Source organism: Malaya genurostris, chromosome 1 (genome assembly GCF_030247185.1).
Source record: "Malaya genurostris strain Urasoe2022 chromosome 1, Malgen_1.1, whole genome shotgun sequence".
Classification (NCBI taxonomy): Eukaryota; Metazoa; Arthropoda; class Insecta; order Diptera; family Culicidae; genus Malaya; species Malaya genurostris.
The window spans coordinates 81,680,539-81,704,183 of NC_080570.1; the positions used below are offsets into that span (position 1 = coordinate 81,680,539).

General features: G+C 40.8%; 1 protein-coding gene across 5 annotated transcripts in view; it reads left to right on the top strand.

The window, feature by feature from the left end:
* The window catches only part of LOC131440627 (sodium-dependent nutrient amino acid transporter 1-like), a 458,129-nt gene that overhangs the window by 248,284 nt on the left and 186,200 nt on the right, over nucleotides 1–23,645 (top strand). For all 5 annotated transcript variants that reach the window (XM_058612074.1, XM_058612075.1, XM_058612072.1 and 2 more), the window contains exons 2-5: nucleotides 16,441–16,630; nucleotides 16,685–16,774; nucleotides 16,880–17,102; nucleotides 18,878–19,148. In XM_058612074.1, coding sequence (XP_058468057.1) covers nucleotides 16,513–16,630; nucleotides 16,685–16,774; nucleotides 16,880–17,102; nucleotides 18,878–19,148 — 702 coding nt within the window. In that variant the 5' untranslated portion in view covers nucleotides 16,441–16,512. The remainder of the gene's footprint in view (nucleotides 1–16,440; nucleotides 16,631–16,684; nucleotides 16,775–16,879; nucleotides 17,103–18,877; nucleotides 19,149–23,645) is intronic.

The window sequence follows — 23,645 nt, forward strand, 5'->3', positions numbered from 1 at the left end:
CCCATGATTTTCCAAAAGCTCGTCTGCATTGCCCGAAAGCCATGCAAGCTCTTTCAATCCTGAAGTCAATGTGAGCAGACCACTTCAGTTTTGAATCAAGAATAACTCCGACGTATATACCTTATGATAAAAAAGAACCAGAATTTTCATTTCAATATTCCCGCGCTTGTCCAATAGGTAAACTTTTATTCGCTTAACGTTGGCAACACTTTTATACACATTCTGTCAAATTTTGACGCATATCGTACGATTAGTTTTTGTTTGGCATCTATACAAAGAAGTTGGCAAATTTTCGTGTGGCGATTTTTATAATGGATGAAAGTTTAGAACAACGTGCGTGCATCAATTTTTGTGTTGCAAATGGAGTGTTCCGAAACGTTGAAAATGTTAGAAAAGGCCTTTGGTGAATCGTGTCTAGGAATAAAACAGGCATACGAGTGGTATAAACGCTTCAAAGGTGGTCGTACAAGCTTGGATCATGATGAGATCCCTGGCCGCCCAACAACATCTGTTACTGAAGAAAACATTTAATTGGCGAAGCAAATCGTGTTGCAAAATCGTTCTGCACCGATTAGAGAGATTGCTGTGTTGTTGGGCATCTCTTATGGATCAGCCGAACACATTTTAACTGATGTTTTGGGTTTGAAACGCGTCGCTTCTCGGCTGGTGCCAAAAAAGTTGAATTTCATTCAAAAACAGCGTCGTGTTGATGTGGCCAAAGAAATGACTTCCAACGCAGATAGTGACCTCACATTCATCGAATGCATCATAACTGGTGATGAGGTGTGTATCTATGAATATGACGTCGAAACCGCAAAACAATCGACCGAATGGCGCTTCGAAGGCGAGCCGTTGTTTTAAATTTTCATCCTTTATAAAAATCATCACACGAAAATTTTCAACTTCTTTGTATAGACGCCAAACAAAAACTAATCGTACGATATGCGTCAAAATTTGACAGAATGTGTATAAAAGTGTTGCCAACGTTGAGAGAATAAAAGTTTACCGATTGGACAAGCGCGGGAATTTTAAAATGAAAATTCCGGTTCTTTTTTGATCATAAGGTAACTTGATCAACCACAGTGACCTCTGAATCGAAGAACTGTGACGGACGAGCTCCTGTGATTATCCTACGATGAGTGGAATTGATGTTTTGCCCGAATTTACAGATAATCCAACCTGACAACACCATTGCTCAACAGATCGCAGGGCTTGCTGCATTAAATCAAAGAGAGTGATAATGCTTATACCGGTCATCAATATACAGAATAATTGGAACAGAACACCAGTGGATCAATTCTTGGCATAAAATAATTTCGCCGAATGCCACACGGCGTACCTATTTGGTGAGCTTATACCACCGGTACAGGTGTACCGTAGCATTATTCTTAGCCAGCTGGGAAACCGCTACCGACACTACACGGCTATCTAGGCTGCTCAGAAAGGGAAGTTGACATCTACTGGATGAGGGCCCCACCAAGTTCCGGTTATTGTACGAAGGAAATTGATTCTCTGTAGGAATTTTCGTTTGAGATACTTAATGTGACATACCCAGGTACCTTTGGAGTCGAACCAGATCCCGAGATATTTTAATGTGAAGACCTGAGCTATGGTTTCACCCCCTAGTTGAAGCTGTAGTTGTGCTGGTTCTCGCTTCCTTGAAAATACAACCAGCTCAGTTTTCTTCGTAGAGAACTCGATACCAATTTGAAGAGCCCATGTTGACAAATTGTCGATGGTATCTTGTAATGGTCCTTGGAGATCGCAGTTTTGGGTCCAATAATAGACACAACGCTGACGTCGGCATGTTGTCTTAGCGTGTAGGATGTGTTAATACATTCATCAACATTGTTTACGTAAAAATTGTATAAAAGGGGGCTTAAGCATGAGCGCTGAGGAAGACTCATGTAGCTGAAACGTTTTGGCGACAAATCACCATGCGAAAAATGCATGTGTTTCTTGGACAATAGATTATATAAAAAGTTGTTCAAAACTGGTGAAAGACCATGCTGATACAACTTCTCAGATAGAACGTTAATGGAAACTGAATCGAATGCCCCCTTGATGTGGAGAAAACTAATGCCATTTGTTCTTTACGAGCAAATTTGAATTTCTGTTGAGAGCAACGCTAGACAATCGTTCGTTCCTTTGCCCTGCGGAACCCAAATTGTGTACCTGAAAGCAAACCATTTGTCTCGACCCAATTGTCTAGACGGAAGAGAATCTTTTTCTCAAACAATTTCCGAATACAGGAAAGCATAGCAATCAGCCCATACGAATTGTGATCGTAGGCTGGTTTCCCAGGTTTTTGAATGGTGATAACTCTCACTTCTCTCCATGCGTGTGGAACAATATTACAAGCGCCTTTTGGCAGAGTCAGGCAGATTTTTCAACAAGTTGAATTCAATTCTGTCTAACCCCTCTTGTCTTGTTACACGACAAGAGCGCAAGTGAGAACTCTACCATCTAAAACGGTGCTTTGTTTACATTCGAAGTCGTGACGCGGGATGTCTTCTGTTCCGGAACAGAATCGGGACATACTTTTTAGCGAAATCGAACATTAAGCGGTTAGAATATTCCTCGCTTTCGTTCGCGAGATTTCGATTGCGCATGCGACGGGCCGTATTCCAAAGAGCGCTCATTTCTGTTTCTTTCGTTTATCCGTTAACAAACCTTCGCCAGTATTTACGTTTCTTAGCTTTAATCTGACGTTTCATTTGAAATTCTAGCGCCTCGTATTTGCGATAATTATCTAGAGTTCCGTTCCTTCTGAACTAGATGAAGGCTGAAGCATTTTTCGTTTTCAGCTCTGAGCACTCCTTGTTTCACCATGGGTTGGGAGAACGCATACTAGCTTGCGCGCTGGGTACTCGTTTCGTCTGAGCTTGAATTGCGGTGTCAAGAATCAAGCCAGTCAAAAATGTATAGTCTTCCTCCGGAGGAAGTTCCTGTGATGTTTTTAGTCTCTCAGATATCGAGATCATGTAACTTTTCCAATCAAAGTTTCGGGTGAAATCGTATGAAACATTGATTGTTTCCGATGGTCTTACACGGTTGGCGATAGAAACCATGATCGGCAAGTGATCGCTACCGTGAGGATCACAGATTATCTTCCACTTGCAATCTAACTCTAGCGAAGTCGAGCAAAGGTATAAATCCAGCGCACTTGGTTGTGCTGGCAGTCTAGGGTTCTGTGTCATTTCTCTCGTGTTTAGAATTGTCAAATTGAAGTTGTCACACAGATCTTGGATTAACTTGGTTATCATTATTTAAGCATGCCTTTAATAATAATTTGGCAAGCAACAACTTCAATTCCCGGTGTTGAGGGGAGGTTAATACGATAAAATGAATAGCACTTTTTGATCCCTAAAAGTACCCCTTAATAAGAGACTTCTCGATCCAAGCGGATTATGTTGAAATTATGGAAGTCGAGGTTGATGTTAGAAGTCAGTCAAGTTTCACTCAAGTAGAATACATCGCAGTGTGTATTAAGTGTTTGAAAGAATCAAGTTTTGGGATGATACTTCTGCAATGCCACTGAAGCACAATGATCATATCTTCGATTCTCATTGGTAAATTATTCACCAAAAGATACAATCGCTGCGAGGAGGGGCCATTGTTCAGCCAACTGTTTTAAAAATGTCCTTACAGTTGGCAGTAGAGCAGTTAGGAGACTTTTTAGAGGATCAGTAATATTGAAGGCTGTTAATATCGAGTCCACGATATCAGAAAATTTCAATAAGCCTGCGTTTGTTTGATTTTCTGGTTATCATTTGGGTCCTTTGATGCCCCTGGTAGTGCTGGGTACTTCTGATCATCTCTAAGTTTTTTGAAACCAGGAGGTGTTTGCTACGGTTTTGAATCAGCACTTTTCGTTTTTGTTTGATCATTTTGTGACGAAGAGGACAGTTTGAGGCCTTTACGAGGAAGTTTAGCAGAAGCCAGATTTTGTCTTTTCCTGCTTCCTACAACCTGCGTGTAGGAAGGTCTTTCACCTGGGTCGTCAGAGGTATCCTCTTCCACTGGTAAGTTTGCATACGGGTACATACAGCCGAACAGGTAGACGAACTACACTCACTACCAAATAGTTTGGAAATTCAGATCCGCAAAAGTCACGCGAAACGAGTCCGATTGGTAAAGTTTACCATCTATCGATTTCTAACTGGCTGAAGGTCGTGGTTTTTTGAAACGGCCTATCCCGTCGTTCATCAGATCTTCGATCGTCAAACTTTCGTCACGGACCACACCGTCGATTTACCATATAACTTCGGAACCGGAAGTCGGATCCAGATGAATGTCAGAAATTCCGGAAAATTGGGACCGTGAGGCCTTTCATTTGAATCAAAGTTTGTGAAAATCGGTCAAACCATCCCTGAGAAAAGTGAGTGAGATCCATTTGGGTATATATGATCACTATTTTCGTTGTTTCCGGAACCGGTTACCGGAACCAGGATAGCCGGAATCGGTTTGTTAGGTTGCGGAAGTCGGATCCGGATTAAATTTAGGAATTCCATATGGGATCGTGAGGCCATTCATTTGAACCTAAGTTTGTCAACATCGCTTCAACCATCTCCGAAGAAAACTAGTGAGAATATTTGACACATACACATACCCCGAAATTGCTCAACTCATTGAACTGAGTCGAATGGTATATGACACAATCGGGTTTTCAATTGATTGCATAACCTTTCTATATGCGAAAGGCAAAAACGTGTAAGGTTTCATTGTACAGTGCAGCAAGAGACTGCAAAAAAGTGCTTTTTCCCCAAGGAGGTTTTTTGCTCTTTATTGAACAGGAATATTCTTCGATTGCTTAGGACCGGGCCTTGTCGGCCATTCGCCCTTTGAGAGCTGAAGCCAAGCATTTGCTTTTTCGTTTTCCCTGTTGTTCAATACCACTAGATTTTTTGCTCTCCAATCTTTAAACGCATTGACTTTTTACGGGCCATGACAAAATGTTCAAAATTGCCTGACCTCCCTCCAGATGACGAAATGGAATCATCTGATGGCAATAAAACTCGTGATGAAAATTATCCCGACGGGCTTGCACTTCCGGCCGGTCCGTACGCGGTTTACATTCGAACCAAATTGAACGGATAAAAATTGAATATCCTTAGATTATCTATTAGATCTGACCTCGCAATATTCTACAATACAAAAGATTGAAAAAGTACGCCTAAACAAGCTTAGGGTATTGTTAGCCAGTGCAAAACAGGCTAACGAGATCGTTCAATATGAGCACGGGAGTTTCGCGTATACATTCCATCTCGCGAAGTCGAGATAGACGGCGTGATCACCGATCCGAGTCTGACTTGCGAGGACGTTCTTAAGCATGGGGCAGGCGGTTTTAAAAACCCCCTACTCAAGAATGTTAAGACACTGGACTGCAAGCAATTGCGCTCAGTATCGACCGCTGAGGATGGGACTAAGTCCTATATCCCATCAGACTCGTATCGGGTGACTTTCGCTGGCTCGGCTTTGCCTAATTACGTCCTTTTGGACCGAGTTCGTTTACCTGTTCGCCTTTTTGTGCCACGAGTCATGAACTGCTCTAATTGCAAATAATTGGGACATACAGCATCCCATTGTTGCAATAAATCCCGTTGTATCAATTGTGGAGGAAGTCATGCGGATAACTTCTGCGGAGACATTGAAAAGTGTCTCTACTGTAAGGAGGGACCGCATGACCTCTCGGCATGTCCCGTATACCAACTGTGCAAAGACAAGATGAGGCGTTCATTTAAGCAGCACTAAAAGCATTCCTTTGCTGAAATGTTGAAGAGTGCTACGCCTCCAGTGAATCTTTTCGCTTGTTTGTCAGCTGAAGAGAGCGATGCTGCTAATCTCCTTGAAGGTACATCTTCGGTGGTCCCTCATAGCTTCAGAAAGAGAAGAAATAAATCTTCTAGTAAGCTCCCTAGTATGGGTTCGAAGTTATCTTCTGGTGGGTCTCAAAATATTAAAACAACTGGAAGCGATGGCCAAAAACCGGAGAAAAAAGCGTCAGGCCTTGTAAAATTAAATTCCGAGGAAGAATTTCCATCACTCCCTGGGACTTCAGGGAGTCCCTAGAGATCAGTCAGAAAATTTACCAGATACTGGGTTTGTTAAATTCTCTGATATTGTGGACTGGATCATGTCTACTTTCAATATTTCTGAATCTCTTAAAAGCCTGATAATGTCTTTTATTCCTGAAGTTAAAACATTCTTGAAGCAGATGACTGCAAAATGGCCCCTTCTTTCAGCGATCGTATCCTTCGATGGCTAACTCACCCACTGAGGTCACGGATACAGTCACTGTACAGTTCCAAGAATAGATCCTTTCAAATTTCTAGTAAATAATCTGAAATGTGATGCATTTGCATTTTGCAAAACTTGGCTAACTTCTTAAATACCCTTAAACTTCCACGATTTTAACATTATTTGTCTGGATCAAGAAGATTGTTACAGACAAATCGAAGCAAAGCGAATCCTTTGAGCGTGATGACAATCAGCAGCTAAAATCTGTTAAATTTATTAATGAATTAATTCAACTGTATTACAATTTTACTTACATTGGTCGCTAACTCTAATAAAAGACGTCACGCCGCAAGGGGTGGGGGGGGGGATTGTTTCATAAAACGTGACCTTTTGTAAAAGGGGAAGGGGGGAGGTTTTTGGAATGTGAAGTCCAATATTTTCAAGAGCGCATTTTTGAAATACCTAATTATATTACTGCTTTGCTCTATTTCCTGAAAAAATCTCCAAAATAAACGTTTACATTCTATAGGAAAACGTGTATTTGTTAATGTAAAAGCTTCTTCTTGTAAATTCCGAAATGAATGATGCAGGGTGATCAGCAAAAGTGCACGGAGGAGCGAGTAAATTAGCAAAAATAATAAATTTTGTCTAATATGAATAAAAAAGAAAAAGATGCCTTCAAACGGTTTAACTTAAGTTATGCACTGACATTTTTTTCAGTAATTTGATTGTCTAGCATTGATAATTGTATATCATAAGAATTTCTCTTATCTGATTCTGATGCAGTTTATTCAATTGTACTCCATTTGAAAAAGGGCGGGAGATCAACGATTTCAGACGTAGATCATGTCATGTCTTATCTTTATCATATGTGATTTTCCTCCTCCAACATCAAAGCTTATCGAATCATCTAATTATTGAACTACCCATTGTGTGACGGAAGATCAGTACCGATATTGATCGATGTGATTTAAAATTCACTGATCAACTGATCATGAAATGATTCTCCGGCAGTGATCTCGTTTTGATGAGGTTTTGGTCTTTATTTTCTCAGCCCTGTATGCTACACTAAGGAAATATTATTGTTTACCTAAAACAATAATATATCTGTGTACCCCTAGGAGGAATAAAACAGATGATTCAAATGTTTCATCAATTCCAACCAAATACTTTTGTTAATTTTTATAATTGATATTAATAAAATATATCCGATGATTTTGTAGTTTTAGGGATATTTTTTAATCTAATGACAGCATGTAATAAATCCATTTTCCCCTCATATTTGTATGGTTTGTCATACATATTGAGAATGTATTGAGATGAATTTTATTTATTTTGAATTCGTGACATGTGACCCGTAAGGCTGGTCAGGAACTTCTGGTCCAGTTTTACCCAGTGCTATATCCAATCGCGTCAACTTGGCCACCGGTCTACGAATAAGTCCGCGTGCAGTTTGTATTACGGCTTCACGAACTCGGCCATCCCGACCTGCTACTACTTGGACCACACGGCCTCGCGTCCATCCGTTGCGTATCTTCTCTTCCACAACGATCACTAGATCCCCGACCGCAATCGGTTTCTCTTCGTCGAACCACTTGGTACGTCGCGCGATAGTGGGAAGATACTCCCTTACCCACCGACTCCAGAATTGATCGATCATAACTCGGCACAAGTTCCATTCATTACTACAGGCTTGTTTTGGATCTCCCAATGTTCTTGGTGGTTGAATTACACCACTCGAACTGGATAGAAGAAAGTGGTTTGGCGTTAGAGCCTCCTGTTGGGCCGTCTCTAACGGTATGTATGTCAGGGGTCGCGAGTTCACTACGCTTTCCGCTTCTACTAACAACGTAGCAAGAGTTTCTTCGTTCGGCGTCCGAGACGTGCTTATCGCCGCGAAGGCCGTTTTCACGGATCGCACCAGGCGCTCCCACGCGCCGCCCATATGAGGCGCTCCAGGTGGGTTCAGAATCCATCTCGTAGTTGCATTAGTAAACGTTTCCGCTAGTTGACGGTCGATTTCATTCATCTCTTGTTCAAGCTCGTTGCGCGATCCTACAAAGTTCGTACCCCTATCGCTGCGTATTTCCAAGGGAGCTCCCCTGCGTCCTATAAAACGCCTAATGGCCAGTTTACAGGATTCTGTAGAAAGTGTGTACACGATTTCTAGATGCACTGCTCTCGTTGTCATGCACGTTATCAGTGCGACCCACCGTTTTGTGATGCTTCGGATATTTTTTACAGCGATTGCTCCGAAATAATCTATACCTATGTATGAGAATGGTCGCACGTACGCCCGCAGCCTAGCCGCTGGAAGTGGAGCCATACGAGGTATCATTGGAACTGGCTTCTTCACCTTACATTCCACGCAATCCTTAGCCACCTTTCGAACGAACGAACGCAGTTGGGAAATGTGAAAACGCTGCCTCATCTCATTGACGATTGTTTCTCCATTCGCGTGCAAGTGTTTGGAGTAGTACCATTCGACTAACAAACGTGTAGCCCAATGAGCTTTTGGTAAAACTACGGGAAACCTCGTATCGTACGAAGCAAATGCTGCGGCGGCGATTCTACTATCAGAGCGAATAATTCCCGAATCATCTAAATATGGCGATAGCTTGCTAATCTTACTTGATTTTTCTAAATGGATTTGCTGATTTGCTGAGTTACCAGCTAGAGCAAGAGCCCTCATTTCATCTGAATAGCATTCGAATTGTATCCACCGAAAGACAGTTTTCTCGCCTTTGTCCAACTCCTCCTGAGATAGCGGTCCTACCAATCGTTGTTCCTTGCTCGCCGTCCGTCGCAAGTTCTGTGAATATCGATGAACGTACGCTACCGTGCGGCACAGACGCATCCATTTAGAAAATCTTTCCCACGCTATAAGTTGTGGTACTACTGTTTCGCGATGCACCATACATGATGATCTCAGCTCTTCGTCGGTCGACTCGTTGACTGTAAGCATGATCGCATTTCACTGCTCTTCTGGTAGATAAAGATCATCTTCCCCACGAAACCAGCGACTATTTGAAAAAAGATTGGGACCTTTTCCCCACTTAGTGGCTTCGTCGGCAACGTTTTTCTTCGTCGATACCCAACGCCATTGCTCTACTCCCACTCTACATGCGACGAACTGTCGATACTTGTGATGATCGGAGTTAATCCAGGAGAGTACTACCTTGGAATCGGTCCAAAATACTACTTTCCCAATGTCCAGCGAGTGTCCACTAAGTACGGTCTTGGGGAAGCGCACACCGATTACTGCTGCCATCAGCTCTAGCCGCGGAATAGAGTGTGCTTTGAGCGGGGCCACCTTCGACTTTCCTCCCACCAGCGCTACACGGATTTCATTCGGAAAAACAGCCCGCAGATATCCAACACAGGCGTATGCTTCTTCACTTGCGCCCACGTAGATGTGCAGCTGAAGAGAAATTATATCTTTGATCGACGCCTTTGGGAAATAACAGCGCGGAATACTAATCTGGTCCAACGAGCGAAACAACTCCGTCCACCGTCTCCATTTATCTCGAAGATTAACCGGAATCGATTCGTCCCATCCTGTTTTAGCCCTCCATAGATCTTGTATTAGTATCTTACCATGGATGAGGAAAAAACAAAGAAATCCAGCGGGGTCGAAAGTACTCATTACAACTCGTAGCGCATGACGTTTGGTTGGGTAATCGTCCTGCTTAACTAGACACGTGGAGAACGTGAAGACATCATTATTAGGATTCCAATACAGACCCAGTACGCGTACCAGCTCTACGATCTTGTCCAGCTGGAGACACTTCTTCAAGGCTGACTCGCTCTCACCGACCCGAGAGAGAACCTCTGATAAGTTTAAAAGCCAATTCCGAAGATAGAATCCTCCGAAAGAGTGAACCAATTTAACCTCGTTCGCCAGTTTAACCGCCTCTTCAACGTTGTCAGCGCTGTCCAAGTAGTCGTCCACATAATGCTTTCGAATAATGGCGTCGGCTGCTTCCGGGTGCACTTTCGAATGCTCTTGCGCATTTAAATTTTTCACAAACTGCGCCGAACAAGGGGAGCAGGTAGATCCAAACGTAGCAACGTCCATCAAATAAACGTCAGGTGGTGATGATGAGTTTTCCCGCCAGAGCAGTCATTGAGCGTGCCGATCTTCCTTCCGAATTTGAATCTGGTGAAACATTTCCATCAGGTCAGCGCATAAAGCAACTCGCTTCTCACGAAATCCGAAAAGAACATTCAGCATCGTACTCAACAGGTCTGGCCCTTTATGCAGCATCGTGTTGAGCGAAATACCTTCGACCTTTGCTGCAGCATCGCAGAATATACGAATTTTTGATGGTTTTTTAAGATTAATAACTACACCCAATGGTAAGAACCAGGTCCGTCGTGGATCAGCCTCGTCCAATTCCGCCTGAGTCGCTTTGTGTATATACCCTTTCTCCTGGTACTCCAACAACGGGCTCTGTCAGCAGACTTATCAAGATTAGATCCGTAAACAGTCCATCCCAATCGCGATTTAGCGGCAATCGGCTCTCCTGGTTGACCATCTCGTAGCTTTAATGTGGACGTAACGTGTGCATTATCATTTCCAATCAGTATACGTGGTTCTGCTTCATCATAGTCGTTAACCGGGAGACCTCTAAGATACGGGAAGGTCTTGGCCAGGTCTTTAAACCGCAGAGATTGTCGGGGTAAATCCAGCTTGCTCACCGTGCGTACGTCCAACAGTGGATGCCGGGCTCCTCCCACGCATCCTGCTATATCTAAAGCAACTCGCTGGGAGTTTGTCTCCGTTCTTTTAACATTTGCTGTCCATTGCACACAGCGGTAGTGTTTCTCCAACAACTCCTAACTGTTCTATAACATCCTCGTCAACCAAAGTCTTCTCTGAACCCTCTCAAGAAAGCGTACACAGATACCGAACAGTTGTTTCCGTACAGTATCACCGGAATAATGCGGAACAGCGTTGTCTTCTCGATCGAATGATGATTTGTGACCGCCCTTGAACTACTCGGCTTCGAATCAATCGACATTTTCTTGGGCTCACTTTTTTGAGACTGGAAGTTATTCATCTTTTGCCTATTATCCTCTATCCCCTACTTGGAGTGTAAAAGTGGATGATGACGTCGTTGACAACCATCAACGTCGCATTGTTTACGAATTTTGCAGGATCTCCTACCATGCGCTCCGAGACAAAACCGACATAAATTGAATCGTTGAATCATCTTCCAACGCTCGTAGATAGTTAATGTATGGAATTCCGGACAATCGTTAACACGGTGTTCTGGGTTCTTGCAGACAAGACATGTTCGACTTGGTGGCTGAATCCTTTTCTCGACAGTCTCGTTTTGCGTTACAGACGACGTACGTCGAGTGAGCCCCGCAAAAGTTCTTGTCTTTGAAATTCTTCTCCTTAGCTGGTTGATGTTTCTGCTTCGGGTCGTACTGCAACGTAACGTCAGTTGCTGCGCGCACCAGTGTCTGCATGTACTGAGCAAATGAACGCATGTTTACTTCTCCGCATCGATGTTTGTAAATCGACCAATCCAACTTCATGTGCGCCGGTAGTTTTTCAACTAATTCGAATAAGAGCATTGGGTTGTTCAGGTGCGCTTCATGCCGTCCGGCTTCCAAATGATCGCTGAGATTTTGCACCGCCACACCAAATTCAATCAGTGTGTCGAGTCGGTCCGACTTCGGGGCTGGGACCATGCGGATCTTTTGCAGTAAAGTGTGGATTAAGAGCTCTGGTCGTCCATACAGCGTCTCAAGTGTATCGATAACATGCAAGACACCCGCTGGCAAAAGCAGCCGACTGCGCACCGATTCAAGTGCGTGCCCTCTAAGGCACCGCTGTAACCTTGCTAAATTTTCCGCATCCGGAAAGCCGCATGCCAACGTAGAATTTGTATACGCACTGATGACCAGCGGCCAGTCTTCCGGGTTCCCAGAAAAAACTGGTAGTTCTTTAGCCATTACATGTCTAGCAGCTAATTGTCGAGGTGTCGGGCCCCAAGACGTGGTTCTATCAATCTGTCGCTGAGGTTCCGTTCGTGAATGATATACATTATCTCGACGGACATTCGACGGATCGATTGTCCTAGGTGATTCTTCTAACTGTTCCAGTTCTGATTGGGAAGGTGTAAACGGCCTCGGAAATATTTCATCCAATGGGTCCGCTGTCAGCGAACCACTCCGTTCAGCACTATTTTGATTTAATTGACTCACCTCCCGTGATTGATCATACAGATTTCGGGTTGTGAAACGTGCGAAGTATTGATTATTTGAGACTGAGAAATAGGTGGGTTGACATAGGGGTACGCGGAAGTTTGATTGCCACTAACAGACGGATGCGTTATTCTATTCTGACCAAAGATACATTGAGTTCCCATGAACGAAGTGAATCTAGGAGCGGTTCTGCCAGCTATCGGCTCAATTGTGCTTTCTGACCGACCAATGATACCTCCTAACGTTGGCTCTAAACTAGATTGCCCTAATGTGTTACCTTTCAACTCCCTTCTATGAACACCCTGATACCTATTTGGCTGCTTCAAACCAAAATACACAGCTGGTGTTTTTCTGGTTGTTGTCGTTACTCCATTGTCTCTTGGGTCAATCAACGGTGCCTGCTTCGTTGAGGTCGCCATTGTCGAATTTGACGGTCCCCACTGCCGTACTTTGCTGAATGCACTGTGCGTGGACACAACGCTTTCGTTGACGTCGTCGTCATCTTCTTCTAATTCGATTAAACTTCGTAGTCGAAATGTTTCGGTAGTCATTTCCTCTTCCAACTGCAGCTCCTTGAGCTCAAGTGCTGCTTCTTCCTGTGCCCTAATCAACTCTTCCTCTTTGTGTCTACGTTGTTGATCCCGCCGCTGAAGTTCCAAACGCTTCGCAGCAAGCGCCTTTTGTGCTTTAAGCTTCTCGAGCTCTAATCGCGCTTTCCTAGCCCGTGCGTTACTTATTCCTGATAACGGATTGCTTCCAGCTTTGCTACCGGATTTGCTTGCCATCGGCACTTCGATAGTTGGTCTCTGACATTTAGGGCAGTTAAAAACACGATCCGGTTCGGCAATACTGTCATTTACTCCCACGCACTCGTAATGTCACCAGGATTGACATTGGCAACAACTGACCATCCGTTCATCGTCCGCCTCTGCGCAGGCTTGGCAATTATTATTTTCATTTTGTGCGTTCTCGGACATCATACGTGTTTGCGATCCTGAACAATCTTTTAGATTTTGTTACAGACAAATCGAAGGAAAGCGAATCCTTTGAGCGTGATGACAATCAGCAGCTAAAAGCTGTTAAATTTATTAATGAATTAATTTAACTGTATTACAATTTTACTTACATTGGTCGCTAACTCTAATCTATTGCGAACACAATGATTTTTGCCTTTATAGTGGCTTAACCTCTAACCTGCTTTAATTGCGACGATTTCAGTAATACCTAGAGATTTAGGTTTAAGAGTTCAGTAATTCACTTTAAATCAAATGTACTTACAAATATATCCGTTTACAACTTATAAACCGCTTAAATTATTACAACTGAATACTTAGTTCAATGCGAGCTCATCTAAATTGCCAATTCATTTCCGCCTATACTGCTTGACATAACTCGCCACCTGATTCCGTCACCGCAACTGACATCAAACTTAAGTCATCGTTTGACACTTCATCCCAGGGGTGTTTCATGGAGGAATATTTCGAGAGGTGCTAACCGTAACAATGATACTTTGAAATTATTCGTCTGGATCGAGATGGAGGAGTACTTTTGGGGATCAAAAAGTGCTATTATTTCTATCGCATTAACCTCTCATCGATACCAGGTATTGAAGTTGTCGCATGTCATGTTACAATTAAAGGCAAGGACCTTTGCATTGCTTCCATTTACATTCCCCCAAGAGCCACGGTTGGGCATCAGCGGCTCAGTGATATCATTGAGCTCCTTCCTGCACCGACGTTGGTTTTAGGAGACTTAAACTCTCGAATTCTCAGACCCGTTTTATGTCCTTTTATTTTGATTACATGGCTCAGAATTTTAATCCTTCTTCGTTTGTTTGCAACCGTGCTCTTTTCTTGGATACTTCTGATTCTACTGTGTTTTTCGACACATCCATGAGAGAAGAGATTCGTGGAATTCCGGATCACGTACGCCATCAAGTGGTCCCTAATATTTTTCATAATAAATTTGAAACAGTCGACTGTGAAAAGATGTTTTACACTGATGGAGCAAATCTCAACGGGTCCACAGGTTTCGGTATCTTCAATAATAACATCACCGTTTCGTACAAACTCAATGATCCGGCTTCAGTTTACGTCGCAGAATTAGCTGCTATTCAGTACACCCTCGAGATCAATGAAACCTTCCCCAAAGATCATTAGTTCATTGTCACGGACAGTCTAAGTTCATCGAAGACCAATCTTCTTCAATGAATTTTTCAGTATTTCTCGTCAGAAAACTCTTGAAAGTTGGCAAACTTAATGGAGCAATGGCGAATTGTGACGATGCACAGTGGTTCAAAAGCACACCTTCACGCTCTTAATTGATAACTCATAGAATCGTTATTTTTGAGGTACAGTATCTTCAGCAAAGTTGCTCAGAATGATAGATCATATTTGGGGCAAGAACCATTATGAAGAATATATATTGAAATCTGATCTTCAATAGAAGCTCTCCGGTCAATGACGCCAGGAAAGTGTCCCCCATATTTCCTGGAGAAAATACGGGAACATTTGATAGCTTTATCTGGACGGTCTTATTCAATATCGTTAGTCTGGGTCCCATCGCATTGTTCCATTCCCGGCAATGAAAAAGCAGACTCACTGGCTAAAGTGGGCTCCTTAGAAGGTGATATTTATGAAAGACCAATCTGCTTCAATGAATTTTTCAGTATTGGTCGTCAGAAAACTCTCGAAGGTTGACAAACTTCATGGACGAATGACGAACTGGGACGATGGCTACACTCCATTATTCCTAAGGTATCGACGAATCCTTGGTTCAAGGAGATGAACATGAGTCGTGATTTCATTCGTGTAATGTCACGGCTCATGTCAAATCACTATACATTCAACGCACATCTCCGGCGTATTGGGATCGTGGAGAGCGGGCTCTGCGTCTGTGGAGACGGTTGTCAGGACATCGAGCATGTCGTTGTGGTCGTGCGTAGAGTATCGCGACACCAGGTCGAAGCTACTGGAATCCCTCAGGGCCCGAGGTAGACCGCCTGAAGTTCCGGTTCGGGATGTGTTCGCAAGTCGGGATAGTTCATATATGCTTCTCATATATCATTACCTTAAACACATTAATATACAAGTGTAATCTGTTACATCTTGCTTAGAAAATTCCTCCTATTTATCGACGTTGTTTCAACTGTGGCTAAGAATAATTTTTACCTGCAGGTTCGATACTACTTTCCGCCGATTACCCCAATTCCTCATATGTCCACCATCTTTATCGGAACTAACAAGATCTTTTTGCTGTCACTAACCTGTTCGCTTCCTCCCTCCCCGTCTGTTCACCCTCTCGATGTCAACTAATTAGATCTCTGTCGTTTTTAGACATTTCGTTCCCATATCCCCTTTTTACTCCGTTTAAGCCAATATTTTCTTCTCTGTATATTTATTTCTTATTCTCTTCCGCAACATCACCATCATCGCCCACGGAAGGCCGCTCTAGTCTATCAACAGCATGCGAGCCACCTGCCGAGTATTCGTAGCCGGGGGAGAAATCGAAGAGAAACATTTTGAATAGAATATCACAGTATTATGTATGAGAAAGACATCTTACACCACTAGGCGGATAAAAACGCTTAAAGTGACGGTGTACAATATTTAACACACTTTACCCTATACCCGGTAGTCGTCCCTCCAACATCGGAATGAAGCTCAGGAATTTCGCACCACGAGACCTTTCATTTGACTCCTAGTTTGTCAAAATAGGTTCGAATTTTTACTTTAACTATTTTTAGGTATATATATATGTGTATATATATATATATATATATATATATATATATATATATATATATATATATATATATATATATATATATATATATATATATATATATAAATACTTATATATATATATATATATATATATATATATATATATATATATATATAATATTATGCCATAATTTTTATTAGAATGAATGTAAGAAATACTAATTATTTAATCGTTTATTTTATTTACTATTTTCAGGGATCAGGAAATCTGCATAGCAAAGATAACGAAGTAAATCGGCCGGAATGGTCCAATAAACTAGAATTTTTGATGTCATGTATTGCAATGTCGGTCGGATTAGGAAACGTCTGGCGTTTTCCTTTTACTGCATATGAAAATGGGGGAGGAGCATTTCTGATTCCCTATATAATAGTGCTTCTTGTAATCGGTAGAGTATATGTACAGCAATCTCATTACTTAAATCAATACTCTTATTATACAGGTCGACCACTATATTATCTAGAAATGATATTAGGCCAATTTACACAACGTAGCTCGGTTAAAGTGTGGTCAATTTCACCGCTTTTTAAAGGTAAAAATGGGTATCTGACATCCTGTCATTCAATTTAACCAAAAGCAAAATATGTCACTCTACGATCTTCAAAGTAAAATTCCTAATCAATTTTTTTTTTCAAAGGTATTGGTGTAGGTCAACTCATTGGAACGACGTCAGTACTTAGCTACTACATGTCGCTAATAGCAATAACCTTATCATATCTCTTTGCTTCGTTTGCCACGGAGCTACCATGGGCAAAGTGTATGGATTCAGCCAAAGAGAATTGCGTTGATGCTGTAAACACCGATATAAATAGCCAAAATTCATCTATTCAAAGTATAAGTAGCTCCGAAGTTTATTTCCTGTAAGTACCGATTTACTTGTTTTCAAGACTGTAGAAGTTTACTATGAATTTCATTTTTGGTATAAGGCTTTCTTATGAAGAAATTCATATCGGTGTCATTAGTGTCTGTTTTCATTTCGATACTGTTCCATGAAGTGTTCAAATATGGAACCATTAAATAATGAAAGTTTATTATCAGCAATGAAATTCGCTCCCAAAACGAAATGCAACCTATCCTGTTATGTAAAGCATTCATTAACCAATACGAGCATGTCAGTCACCGCTACATTCATTCAGCGCTCGGTCATGAGTGTCATATGTGGCATTCATACGAGTGATACACGTGATATTCGTGTGACTGACCGGATAGCAGGCAACATGAAAGTTCCCATGAACACGATATTAAAGTCAAAAACCGGTTTCAATCCACATAGTGGTGCAATGATGCCTTTCTTATGTATAATATTGTGGTATTCTATTCCAAATTTTTCTCTTCGATTTTTGAAAGAAACCGAAGAATTGCTTATGAATTTACTAGTATAACATACAGAATGAAACAGTGCTTTGAACGCGTATTTTAAAATGAAAATTCCGGTTCTTTTTTGATCATAAGGTATATGCAGGGTCCGCCATGTAACATTTTTTTTAACATGCAATAAAGCACAAACAGTTCATCCGATTTCAAAATTTATTTTTTCATATTAAAGTACAATCCTTCCGATTAATTGTGGAATATAATTTCATTCAAGTGGCTGCCTCGGCCTTGCAGTACGCCATACCGACCAATTTTTTAGTACATTTTCGATTGTATGCAGCTTTATTTCAGCTTTGGCTGCACGAATGTTGTCCTTGTCTAATCGTCAAATCACAGCTCCGAGGCGGCCAAACGACATCCGAATTTCGACTGATAATTCGATCTTCGAAGACTGTGCGCAGAAGATCGGTCGAAGCGTTGACTGTGTAGCACGGAGCGCCGTCTTGTTGGAACCAACCGGTGTCCAAGTTTACCTCTTCAAGTAACGCGAAGAACCACTCGCTAATCATGGCGCGGTAGCGCTCGCCATTGTCCGTGGCGGCAGCTCCTGCCTCATTTTCGAAGAAAAATGGTCCAATGATTCCGCCAGACCAAAGTCCGCACCAAACCGTCACACTCTGAGGATGCATCTGCTTCTCCATGATAATGTGAGGGTTTTCCGTCCCCCAGATGCTTATTAACATACCCGCCGAGATGAAAATGTGTCTCACCCGAGAAGACGATTTTTTGACATAAATCGGCGTCTTCTTCAAGCTGATTGCAAGCCAAGTTGGCACTATTTTCACGCGTTCCTCAATCCTATACACTACCATTTTCGTTCAGCGGAAGGATATAACTAAGTTTCTGTCAAATCAGAAGTGACATTAAGGTTACCAATATCGAAATAACCACTAGTTCAAAAAAAAGTTAGATGGCGGACCCTGTACACGCCTGAGTATTAGGATGTTTGATATTTGATACCTCTTATGCTCTTTTCATTTTAGAGTAAGATATTCACGATCAAATACCCATTCTTCCACAGAGCGAATTTTGAAATGGTGATCCATAGCGAAGGAAGACGCATTCACTTTGAAATCCGATATGATTTTCTTGTTTTTCAAAACGAAGTTAGGAATTATACAACTAATTTTTTCCATGTGGGAAAAACACGGCGTTAAACCGAATAATTCTGGAATATTATTACTTTTTTTTCTCACATAGTACATTATAATTAGAATTTCAATTGAACTACTTATTAATAAATGCAATTTCCTTTCAACAGTAACGTGGTATTGAAAGAAAAAGCTGACATTCATGATGGTGTTGGCACTCCGGATTGGAAACTAACGCTATGGTTACTAGTTGCGTGGATTACTGTGTTTTTAGTGCTTGTACGTGGAGTTAAAAGCTCTGGAAAAATTTCGTATTTTCTGGCACTTTTCCCGTATGTTGTGCTAATTACCATTTTAATCCGTGCGCTTACACTGGAAGGTGCTGTTAATGGACTAATTTTCTTCATAAAACCCCAATGGGAGGAGTTGCTCAATCCAAAGGTAAGAATGGACATGTTAGTCAAGAAATTTTTGCGCACTGAAAAACACTATGTTTTGTTCGTTATGTCACATACATGGGAACATCTCCCGTATCGGCCTGAATTTATCAAAAATCATTGATTATCTTCGAGAGCTTTGAACCAATGAGCAATAGGCAGTTAGTCGATTACGTCACTTATACCATTATGTCTCCGGAACCGGAAGTGACAGCCACTTGATCTTCGAACCTAATCAATAATTCAATAGTAGCTTTCAAACTAACCTAAATTTGTTCTAATCGGTTCATCCATCTATGAGAAAAAATTGTAGTAAAAATATCGCGTTGTGTTCGTTACATCACTTATACCATTATATCTTCGGAACAGGAAGTGATGTCTATTTCATCTTTAAACTTCATCAATAGCTAGTTGCTTTCAAACCAGTCTAATTCTTTCAAAACTGGTTCAGTCATCTCTGAGAAAATTTAGCCGTAAAAAATTCCGCGTTCTGTCGGTTACATCACTTATGCCATCTTCATCTTATATCTCCGGAACCACAAGTCACAGCAATTTGATCTTCGAACTTGATCAATGGCTTAACAGTAGCTTCTAAACGAGCTTAAGCCATCTCTGAGCAAATTGTCTGTGTTTTGTCGGTTATGTCACTTATATCGTCATATCTCCGGAACCAGAAGTTGCAGCCATTTGATCTTCGAACTCGATCAATAGCCCAACAGGAGCATGCAAACGAGCCTAAGTTTGTTGAAATAGATTCAGCGATCTTTGAGAAAATTAAGTGGTAAAAATAGGAGGATGGGTAATGTCAGAGACATAACTGGATGTCGTGAATACGGAAACAACTGACATCTTCCTTAACACTTCCGAATATCAAGTAGTTGATCAATTGTATGAATTATGCAAGCATTCCCCTTTTTCAAATTTTTCGCAAAAACAAAGAAGGCTTCACTTGATCTCGATTACTGTGAGTTTCACACAGCGAAAAGTGCAAAAATCAAATCAAACAGTTCTAGATTTGCACTAAACTGAGGATATTTACCTTCGATTTGCGAACAACAAATCTTAATAATTCTTTAGAAAACTTTTAGAGCCATTAGAACGGCTGATTTCGTGTAATGCTCTCCACCGTTGTTTTATCACCAATTCAAATGACTAGCAGCTGTGACGTAATAGCTCTTGTCGAAAGCGAAACTAGCTTTGCAAACGACACAAAATGCATCTGCTCACAGTGGCGATAGAATCCAAACTGATTCAATTTTTGTTAAGATGTTTCTTTTTACGTGATTTTGTCAGTAGCTTTTTCACTAATGGGCGGTCCTAACGGCTATAAAAATAGCAGCATATAGAATTTTAAATTCGATAATTTCATTTCGGATTAGCATTTCATTGAAAGAAACTATCAGGATTCTGTACGAGATTTATTCCCACCTTTCAGAAGGACCAAATTGTGGAACTCACTACGATATTAAGCACTGTTCGGAACATTTTCCTCGAACGATTTGTTGTACAGCAGCAGATATTTTGTTCTCTTCCTCAGAACGCGTTATGATTGGCTGGTGTTGACATGGGTCAAATGAGACAGGTTTTTCAATAGTGTACTATTGAAACACTTCAATGCTTTTGCTATACACGTTTAAGTTGAAAAATTTCGATTCTATTGGTAGTTAGATTATATAAATCCATTCACATCTATGAGCTCTATCCTCTTCGATACTCGTTTATACCAAATATTTCAGAAAAGTTAAATTGGAATAATTTGAAATTACAGTATTATATATGAGAAAGGCATCATTACACCACTAGGTGGATTTAAACAGGTTTTTGTCGTGAATACGACTTACTTTACTATGGGGGGCCTTTTTAAAATTCACCCCCTGAGAGAGTGATAAGTTTTTGATCGTGAATATCTCTTGATGCATCAAACGTATCAATATAATTTTTGCTACATGCCATCGGGAATATGATCACAATTTTATGATAAAATTTTCATTTGTGTGACATAATCTCAAATAATTCAAAATTAAACTTTTCTGAAATATTTGGTATCAGCGAGAATCAAAGAGGAAAACACATGACACGTGCTTACCTGTCTCGTGTTTTGAAAACTCATAGCTTAGTGATCTGTGGAAGAATTTAAATAATCTAACTACCAATAGATTCGAAATTTTTCAACTTGATGGTGTATTGCAACAACACTGAAGTGTTTCAATAATACAATAATACAATATTGAAAAACCTGTCTGATTTGATCCATGTCAGCACCAGCCAATCAGAACGTGTTCTAAGGAAGAGAACAAAATATGCATCGATATAAAAGATAAATATACCTTTTTTGCATCATTGTCTGAGCAACACTCATCGAAGCGGCCACCTGCCCGGGCCTAAAGCTACGTGCCGGGCTGGTGGGTCGCACGTATATTTTTTAAACATTTGTTTGACAAGTGACAATCCAAAAAATATGTAATTCAAGCACAATTTGAATTTCCATATTGAGCATTAAGACGTTTCGAACTTTTACATATCTTTTGCAAATCAAAGTAGCGGTAAGTATATATGAAAGTGATATAAGTGTGCATCAGTGTGCTAGTAAAAATGCTACTTCACATAAAAATTTTCAATACACTTTTCCTCAACTTATCCAATATCTCCCCACCGCTCTTAAATGCAAATGGTTTTCACTTGTCGGGTGAGAGAAGTTTACATGGTGGTAACTCTGAACATCGAAGACGCTTTTGGAATGGAACCCAATAGCGGGAGAAAACAAAAAAAAAAAATAGCGGATAAAACTTGTCAGTCTTCATGGAAGCGCTGCTCGAAGACATCACACTTTTGGAATGAAGCGAGCCGAAAAACAATCGCCGTCGGACACACACCGAAAGCCAGCCAGTGGTCAAATGTCGGACGAATTTATCGAGTTTACACGCCAAAAGCCATCTAAGTACTGTCTAAATGCAGATCCCGTTGTTCGTGACGATTCAAGGCACTTTTCACTTCCATAGATCACCATTAAGAATTAGTAGAATTTTCTCCATTTAATATCGAAAGTATCAGATTCATCAAAATGGAATTTAAAAAAGTTTTCGCCGTCATTATCACACTCAGTTACGACGGCAAGGCTCTCTCGGAATGCGAAAATGAAAGTATGATGAAGAACACACATTTATACTAGTATGGGTGTCGTTTCGAAATATGCCGAGCGAAACAGGCTTGCCACATATACAGATTAATCTGCATTTTATTTCTCCTGAGAAATACAGATTCGAATGTTGCGAAAGGAAAGAATTTCTTAACACCGCTAAAAATCCAAGTTTGTATAACAAGTGTTTGAAGTGAGCGGGATTAAAAATCCGGTTTTCATTGGAGGCCGACATGTTATGTTTATGCTAATTTATTCTATCATATCTGGCATATATTTTAATGGCAGATTTTTTAATACTAATTATGAAGTTCTAGTTATAATATAACGGATAGCGGAGTTAAAGTTCTTGATATATTCCACTAATTTTCCATCTTGTTGATTAGTTTGAATCCGAACTGAATAATCTATATTTCGAATGATTAATTTTATTGTCTCTTACTGAAATTTCGTGAAGAATCAGAAATTTTTAGTACTTAGGCTGTGAACCATTTCTTGATTAATTTTAACTTTTGGTTGAAATCTGACACTCGAGTGGTTATTTTGATGTTGTCAAAAATAACCCTGCTCGAAAGCATTGTTATTTTTGACAGATCGATGATTATTTTCCGACACTGAAAAAATCTGGCAAAGAAAATTCTAATATCAATTCTTTATGCTTCGTTTACACTTCTGCTGGCTGCCAGCATGCTGGTATCAGTGTACTGCCCTCTTAGGAAAAAACTACAAGGATCAGCTCCATGGGGTTGTACGAGCCGTTGATGTGGAACAAGGCAACCAAAATTTCCAATGATTCACATTTTCAATTAATCGTCACACTTTTGAATCCGCAAATGCACAAGAGTCTGCTTAGATTGATCCTTATCAACACCGAACACGCGAACCCAGAATATAGGCTCTATTTATCGTTATTTGTATTTGTTTCGTAGCCGACGAAATAACATCAATAGCCCAAATGTATACAATTAAATGTTTGTACATGCTTGCGATACGGATATCGATATTTAAGCTTCTCTTCACCAAGCTTGTGTTCAAGTTTTGTATGCAAGCAGTTATTTTTATAGCGTTTCTGTACCATTACTACCATTTTGCTATTTTGGCTGAAGCGATAAAATATTTCTCATTATCAATCGAGTTCATCTTATATAAATTAGAAATTAGTCTTATGCACTCAAAATTTTCCCTGGGGTAGTTGTCAATTTCTCAGGCGAAACGACATAACATGGGATTTCATCCAATCTTGCATGACACAAGATCAGAGCATACCAATAAAAGCTTCAAATCGTTTATGGCATTTTTTCTCTTGCTGTGTAGCAACAACCTACTTCTAGCAAGCTACGCATAAGACTGAAACGTTAGCTATAA